Consider the following 8,381-nt stretch of genomic DNA (forward strand, 5'->3'; position numbering starts at 1 on the left):
GAAAAGATAAAGGAATAGAAAAGAAAAAGAGAATCTCCTGCGCTTGGGCCAAACTTCGCCTGTCTCAGCCCATTTCCGGATTCTATCCCGCGCAGCCCAAACTCCCATCTCCCCTATCAGCCCATGTCTCGCTCGGGCGGCCCGCTTCGCAATTTTCTTCCGCGTTGGCCAGCCCGTTTACACCCTCGTGTCTGACACTGCTCCGTGGGTCCAATTTGTCAGCCTTAGCGCCAGCTCGTGCTTCATCCTCCTCACCAAACCACGAATACCGATCCTCGTAACAGGAATTCCTACTTCTGCGCCGCCGATTCACCGATCTTCTCGGCACGGACTAATTTTCCCCTGCCACTATAAATGCCCTCGTCAACCTTCCCTCGCCCATCTGATTCGTACTCGAAGGCGCCCACCAAGAGGAACACAGGGAAAAGAAAGCCGAGAGGAGAGAGCGTCGCCGCCGTGGGCATTTTGATGCTCATGCGATTGGTCGCGGCACGGAGTTTTGTGGCGTTCTTGGACTCCGCCTGGGCTTGTGGATGTCGGATATGGCGTTCACGGGCGCGGTCGACCGATCAGTGCGGTGGAATTGGTCGCCGACGCTGGCACTCCACCGCGTTGCCGCACACCGTCGTGGCCAGGGACCTCCACACTGTGAAGTCCGGTAACGAGCCATCACTCGAGATCGCCTTATTTCGCTTTACGTGTAGCGCTAGGGAATCGACGCCTGGGTGCTTGTGCGCGGAGATGACAAACTCCGGCCATGTTGTCCGCTGCAAGGTTTGCGCCGCCATGCGCTTCTGGTGCCACTCGGGTCGCGTTTGGGTGGAAGATTGGTTGATCGCCATAGGTTTCGTGTAAGTTAGCACCCGATGGCGTTGAGTTTGAGACATTGGGGTGGCATGGTGGGGGTTGGCCGGTCCTTGGCGCCGCCGCGGAGCTCTGTTTGGTTAGCAGGACTCGGCGTCAGAAGCTTGAAGATTAGAGGTGGCCGTGGGATTGTCTGTGAACGGCTACGATCAAATCGTGTCTTCACTCAATCTAGACCGCGAGATCGTAATGAACGGACCGGATTAGATCGCGGTCACATTAAATCGTAGGCGTAGAAATTGGATCCGAGGGCTCGTATTGCTACCGGTTCAGGGGGGCAGATTTAATATGTGCCCTAGATTCCTGATCGGACGGCTCTGGGTCCCCGATACCTCTTCGCCTTGGCGTTTATGCTAAAGAGACCCTGGCAAACATTTGAATCAACCCTCCGTCCCCCGTGGGATACGCCTGAGTCTGGGAAATATTTCGAGTTAGCCCCTGCGTTTCTTTGTTTTTGATGCCCAGTCCAGAGAACAATGGAAATAGAAAATTAATTATAGAAAATGATTTTTAATACAAAAATAATTCCAGAAACTTGTTTAATTAGTAGAACATTCATATTAAGTCCAAATTGATCCATTCCAGTTTCAATAAATTTGTATTAATATTGTCTATCAATTAAAAACATTTTTTAGCCATGAAACTTGAATTAAAATTGTTCATTCAAATTAATCTGTTCTAAGTACTCAATAACTCCAGAAATTCATAACTTAATAATCGTAGCTCCGAATATAGTGGTTCTTGTTTCTACGATCTCGTAACGTCGCGTAGATTATTATTACATGGTTTATTCTTATGTTTGGTGTGATGTTAATTTTGTATGTACCATGTTTGTCTGTATTGCTACGTTTAGCAGTGAGGACACATATCACTTGAAGAGCAAGTTGGTACCTGGAATCTCAAGTGCCAGGCAAGTTGTGCCCTTGACCACTTTTTACCCAATAATGTTCTTTAATATCATTTATTCATGCATAGGTTAATTTTGATGGGACCCAATAGGTTACCCTAGATTGTTTATCTCATTACCTTGTTCACCCCTGAATCACTTGGGTAGTTTGCTATTGCTTTACATGGATTTGGGATAATTATTTATCATATCTATGTTCCAGTTATTTTGTTATTCTATTTATGTTCATGTCAAGATCATTAATGTTAATTGGAACATAGAGCTTAACTTGAGAAACACGTGCCACCACAAGGGTTTATGGACGCCCTTGGCTGATTAATTAGAAAAGCTAGCGGAAGACTACCTTACCCGAAAGGGGCAAGGGCAGTAGGGGAGTTGCATGCAAGGAGGTTCTCGGGTTGATTTTGCTGCGATGGCGGTCAGACGGGGGATTCTTGCAAGTGCGCTTCTCATAAACTGTAGCGGGTTTCGGAAGCTAGTGGAACTTTGTAAAGGCCTCGTAGTGGATCCCTAGCCATTCACCTCGGTAGTGTCTAAGGGTCTAGCTAACCCTGGCGACATGGGATACACGACTTGTGGGTAAAGGGTACAACCTCTGCAGAGTGTAAAACTGGTATACTAGGCGAGCTCACGGTCATGAGCAGCTCAGGACTCTCTGATGATTAAATTATGGAACTTAAACTCAATTTGTCATATGCATTGCATCGCAGGTGACGTTGTTACTTTTGTTCTACTACTTAATTGGGTTGGTATTTACTTATACTTAGTAATTGCTAGTAAAATTTTGACCAACTTTAAAAGCAATGCTCAGCTTTAACCATCCTCTTTGGTAAACCTTACACTTCACGTGAGCTCCCACCTTTGGCGAGTTCATGCATATTATTCCCCACAACTTGTTGAGCGATGAACGTATGTGAGCTCACTCTTGCTGTCTCACACCCCCCACAGGTCAAGAACAGGTACCGCAGGATGAGGCGCTTGGAGGATGCTGTGACGAGTTCGTGAGAGGTCTAGGCCGTCGTCTCCCAGTCAACTTCGGGTTGCTGGACCGTTGTCTCCATATAATGGAATTATTTATTTATTTTGTATAGAACTCCTATTATATAGTAAAGATGTGACATTCGATACTGTGCCATGATTCATCATATGTGTGAGACTTGGTCCCAGCACACCTGGTGATTATGTTCACGCTCGGGTCTTGGTGCCCCGAAACCCGGGTGTGACATTTACCGTGCGTCTCGTTGCGCTAAGGGCTTGACACTCGGCTAACAATCTCTTTGCCGATTGGCCACCAGGGAACACTCGGCAAAGAACTTAGTTTGTTGAGTGTCAACTCCGGCTCGACATAGGCAACGGCCGTCAACTATAGACTAGTGCTGACGGCCCTTTGCCGTGCGTCTCATTTCGCTAAGGGTTTGACACTTAGCGCGTCTCATTTCGCTAAGGGTTTGACACTTGGCAAAAACTCCTTTGGCGAGCATGTGTGTCGAGTGTTTTATGCTCAACAAAGGAGGTCTGTGCTAAGTGTCATTATTCGTCGAGAGTGGCAGATGGCAAATCTTATTTGTCGAGTGTTTTATGCTCAGCAAAGTAGGTTTGTGCTAAGTGTCATTATTCGTCGAGAGTGACAGATGGCAAAGCTTGTTTGTCGAGTGCCCGATAAATCGTCCTTAGCAAAAGTGCCGTACACTCAGCAACGAACTTGATTTCGGTAGTGAGTACTGCTACACATTGAGAGGTAAATTTTTTTTTCTTCCCTAATATTGAGAAGAATATTGTTTTTATTTTTACTTCTGAGAAAAGCTAATTGCTGTGCAACTGTGGAAGACAGTGACATTTACCGTCGCAATCCAGCATCATAATTGATTCCACAAATCAAAGGATCAGTCACTTGCTGTATGCACAGTTAGTATTGTACTTCATACTAGCTCGCTGTTTTATCCCATTCAGCAAAAGGCTTCTGATACAAATACAGAGTATCACTAGTGAAGTCCCACCGAAGATCGTCTGCTTCTCACTCTCAGCTCACTACATCGATAGCCACACCCTTGTGAGTCTGAGTGGTTTCAGGGTTTCTGAAGCGGGCAAGTCGCGCGAGGACATCAACGGACTCAGTGATCTGCTTGGTCTTGGTAACCAACTCAGAGAGAAGAGATGCGATAACAGCAACATGCATCGCTCGCGCCAGATCCGCACCCTCTGATAACCCGTCTCTGAGGCCTTTCGCCGCTTTGATCGCTGCAGACACGTGGACGCTGGCTGGGGACGGTACAGTCGTCATCGTCCGCATCGCTGCTGTGAGCTCTCGGAGCGCCTTGGCCGAGTGCAAGCTCATCTGGCGGCATGCTGTTCGAACCTGCTGTGAGCATAGCTCCGGATGCGCTTCAGGATACTGCAGTGAGCAGGGAGAATCTAGTAGGGAAGTAGGATGGTTCTTTGTATGTAATCTAATCCATTGATCGCGAAGTACGTTACGTAGATGGATGGATCGATCTGCAGTTACCTCGGTTCTTGCTAGGGTGACGACGTAGGAGGAGAGAGCCTCCATTGAAGAAGCGCACTCGCGACAAAGAGCGCCGAGCTTCTGGTATTGGCTCCATGGATGTCGCAATTTGAATTTGCCATGGCATGGCTCCCACTTGGCGAAGTTGCACTGCGGGGGGTTTTGGGAACACATGCCATTGGATCGCATTTACTTCTATGTATATTTTTTTTCTGGATTCAGGAGCTTTGGTGCCCAACAGTACCATTTTAGATTGTGTCGGCCACATTTTCTAATTTATACATTTAAATCAATTTATTACAAAAAAACAAGTTCAATAATTTAATCTAATGTTAGTTATTATACAACATAAAATCTCGATAATTCTAGATATATCTAAAGCTAAAAGTATTTAATTTCTCAAGAGGGAGACTGGAGAAACAAGGTTAGGTGTAGGCATCGTTTGCAAAGTGAAGTACTAGGCACTTACCAAAGAGTCTTCAGTGGCCTTGGAGTTGAGGACGCTCTGGTACACTTGGAGAAAGGGTTTAGCTTCCAAATTCTCGAATGTAGCGTTCTCTCTGAAGCATTCAGATTCGATTCCTGCATGCGTACGTGTACAACTTTTAGCCCAAACTCTAGCATGTTCCGAAACTACGGTAAGTTATTCTCTTTTCTTTACGAACTTCCTTGCTTCGGTGACACTGGATTTCATAGATTGTAAGTGCGTTTCTTTGACTAATTGGCAAACTCAACATTACAAATATGTTTATTACATATATATATATATAATATATATATAACTATACTATCTTAACCAATTTATCTCTAATTAAATTATGTTTATTAAAACAGAATTTAATTCTAAGAATTTAAAATGGGACTTTTTAGGTCTAGTTTGGGAACACTAATTTTCCATGTGATTTTCATTTTCCAAGGAAAATTAGTTCATTTTCCCTTGGAAAAATGAAAATCCCATGGGAAATTAGTGTTCCCAAACTAGCCCTTAGAGATTGGTTTATCTGTAGATATATTTCTGAGCTAGGGGAGCGAGTACACGTACGTGCGTGAGGCTGTAACTTTTTCGAACGAGTGGTAGGTAGGTTTGTACCTTCCAAGAACTCCGCCAGCTTGTTGAGGTTTGCGATGGCGAGCTTGTGGAGGCCCTCACCGGCCCAGACCGGGAAGACGAAGATGGTGGTGCAGAGGCAGGTGGCGACGCCGACGGCGATGGTGGAGAAGCGGCGGTGCGCGAGGCGGATGAGCTCGTCGACGCGGTAGCTCGACACGGCCACCAGGCTGAAGGTGAGGATGAAGATGGTCACGCCGTAGTCGTACCGCGCCTTCACCTCCGGGATGAACCGCGAGAACGTCGCCGCCGACGCTGCAAGAAGTGCATGCAACACAGCATTGCATATGCATGCGTGCGGTGCGGTAAAAATGGTCGGCCAGCAGGTACGTACACAGTAAGAAGACGAAGATGGCGAGCAGTACGGGCTCTGCCTTGTCCCCACACATGTAGGCCACCTTGTGAGCCCCGACGGCGATGAAGCCGGCGACCAGCGTCCCCGACGCTCTGTTCAGGCCTTTGCACAGCGTGCCACCTGTCACCCGCACCATCTTCTTTTTAAACTCATCACATATACAGGAGCAGTAATAATTTATAATCTACTGCATCCATATGTTGTTGATATATATATTTTTGTCATCTACTACCACCTTCCAGTCGGCTATAGCTAGCTACTTATACTTGTGTTGCGATGAAACGATGGCGCGCAACACCGTACCGGCCGTACCACGACGTACGTACCGACGGTGTACTCCATGACGACGACGACGGTGAGCACGGCCCACATGGTGGAGGCCCCCCAGCTGTTGAACAGAGGCCTGACGTAGTAGAGCACGGACACCAGCGTGAGCGCCAGGCCGACCTTGACCGAGTGCGCCACCCGCCGGGGCTCGTCCCTCGCGATCCTGCCCAGCCTGCCGGCGAGCCCGACGGCCTTGCCCCGGAGCACGCCCGCCGCCCAGCGGAGCAGCTCCCAGCACCTCGCCGCCCGGAACCCGCCGCCGCCGCCTCCATTGGCACCGCTCTCCGTCTGACCACCAATCTCCATGAACGCTCGATCCGTTCTGACTGTCTGAGCACGCTGTGGTGTCTAGCAGTCTGACTGTCTGAGCATGGGGGTGCTTTGTCTGTGCGCGCGGGGAGGGCTTATATAACCGGAAGAGAGGAGGAGATCAGTGCCTCGCTAGCCCGCCCCGGCCGGCCGGCGGGGCTTGGGGACGGATAGTGGGGCACCGCAATGCGGCAGACAGAAGCGTGTACGCAGCGTGGCCGCCTTTTTCTGGGGAATCTTGACTTGCGATGTCGGCGTCTCCCTGCTTGTCTCTCGCCAGCCCTTCAGCGTGCGTGGTCTGGTTGCTCGATCTTGCCCTGTTCGTGCAAGTGCAGACTCGAAGGCAAACCATGCCGGCCGGGTCGTTTTGAGCTGCGACTGCGACCTGTTTTCTGGTTCAAGTCTGTGGTGTCGGCGAACATGATTCACCGGTTTGTCCTTGTGTGCAATGGCAAGCCTGCAGCACGGCGAGGCGATTGTGCAGGCGAAGGAATAGTTTAGCAACACAATCGATCTCGATCTCTGCCTTTTGACCTGTATACACATGTCTGCACCCGGGGTACTGGTCGGACGAGGTAGAATGCATCTTGGATTCTGTTAGGATCCTTCCAGCGGATTGTATTGATTCAACTCAAGCAGTAGCGATTACAGCAGGATAATGGAAGAAGTGAGATAACTTGGATAAGAAGAACTTGGTAACTTTGTTCATGCCCGCCGCCATGCCACAACCGGCACACTGATGGAGCGTTTGGTTAGAGAGTCAACTAAAATGGAGCGGCTCCGTTCTAGTTTTTGATAACGAATCCGCTCTATTCTGCGTTTGGCAAGCAGAACAGAGTCACTTCATTTTTTGTTTGATTGAAGAGTAGAATAGAGTGGAGTAGCTTCGTCCTTTGTTTGGTTGGATAGTCATATGAGTTTAGAGGGAGAGGGAGGAGAGCGCTCACGTTCAGGAGAGCACTCGCATCCAATCGTTTTGTTAGAGTGAGAGCATTCCAATTATTTATGGTAATTTTCCATATGTAGATCCTAGTAGTCGTTCCGTTTTTATTTTGGTGGAAACCAAACATCCAAAAAAATGAGAATAGAGCCGCTCTATTCTACTCCACTTCTCAACCAAACGCACCCTAAATACGCCACTCGGGTCCCTGGAGCCGCACATTCGCTTCACACTGACACGTTGAAAGGGAAATGAGCCTAATCATTTCCTATAATCGATTTTGGTGTTTGACGTCCATCACAAACCACGTGGACTAACTAGTTTGCCTAGTCATCATTTATGTCAGGTGCATAAAGTTCAACGTAAACAAAGGAAGAAGTTAAGTTGGGGAGTCAACAAAATTTAGAGCAAAGACAAGAAATGGTGGTGCCATTGGCGCACTGGACACTGTCCGGTGTGCACCGAACACTGTCCGGTGCCCCAGGCTGAGCACCATCCAAACTGGCCACTCTCGGGTTTTCCAGGGACGCGCTCCGCTATAATTCACCGGACTGTCCGGTGTGCACCTGACATGCCCGGTGAGCCAATGGAGCAACGGTCACCTACGCTCAATGGTCGACTACGTGAACAGTAAAAGCGCATAATGCAGAAGTCAGAGGTCAGAGCAGCGAAGTCAGAACGCACCGGACATATCCGGTGTGCCACCGGACTGTCCGGTACAACTACAGGACAAAGGACTGTAACGGTCAACCGCTCCAAACCCCAACGGGCCGCTGACATGGCACGCACCGGACTGTCTGGTGCGCCATCGACAGCAACGACTAGAATAGTGGTTGGGGCTATAAATACACCCCAACCACCACCATTCAAGCCATCCAAGTTTTCTGAACTTCACATTCAATACAAGAGCAATAACATTCACTCTAAGACACATTCCAAAGATCAAAACTTCTCCAAGCCCCAAAATCAACTCAATTGCTTAGTGACTTGAGATAGGGTGTTTTTGTGTTCTTTTGTTGCTCTTGTTGCTTGGATTGCTTTCTCCTTCTCATTCTTATTTCTCTAAGT

The 8,381-nt window shown here is 48.3% G+C and overlaps 1 protein-coding gene across 1 annotated transcript; it reads right to left on the minus strand.

Moving 5' to 3' along the window:
- Positions 1 to 3,664: 3,664 nt before the first annotated feature.
- On the minus strand, positions 3,665 to 6,383 carry LOC100193924 (uncharacterized). Its single transcript, NM_001138996.1, has 6 exons — positions 6,064 to 6,383; positions 5,717 to 5,857; positions 5,365 to 5,637; positions 4,744 to 4,856; positions 4,275 to 4,424; positions 3,665 to 4,163 (listed from the first exon to the last, which is right to left on the minus strand). Exons 1-6 carry the CDS (start codon positions 6,368 to 6,370, stop codon positions 3,792 to 3,794), a joined length of 1,356 nt encoding a protein of 451 aa, NP_001132468.1. The 5' UTR covers positions 6,371 to 6,383; the 3' UTR covers positions 3,665 to 3,791.
- Positions 6,384 to 8,381: the final 1,998 nt, after the last annotated feature.

The sequence above is a fragment of the Zea mays genome, chromosome 10 (assembly GCF_902167145.1).
Source record: "Zea mays cultivar B73 chromosome 10, Zm-B73-REFERENCE-NAM-5.0, whole genome shotgun sequence".
Lineage (NCBI taxonomy): Eukaryota > Viridiplantae > Streptophyta > Magnoliopsida > Poales > Poaceae > Zea > Zea mays.

What these genes read in the sequence shown, in the direction of transcription:
- LOC100193924 (NM_001138996.1), bottom strand. Translation starts at nt 6,370, where the DNA reads ATGGAGATTGGTGGTCAGACGGAGAGCGGTGCCAATGGAGGCGGCGGC. An exon ending in AGGCCACTGAAGACTCTTTG is followed by an intron (nt 4,425 to 4,743) that starts GTAAGTGCCTAG and finishes AACCCCCCGCAG; the next exon opens with TGCAACTTCGCCAAGTGGGA. An exon ending in TCACCCTAGCAAGAACCGAG is followed by an intron (nt 4,164 to 4,274) that starts GTAACTGCAGAT and finishes TGCTCACTGCAG; the next exon opens with TATCCTGAAGCGCATCCGGA.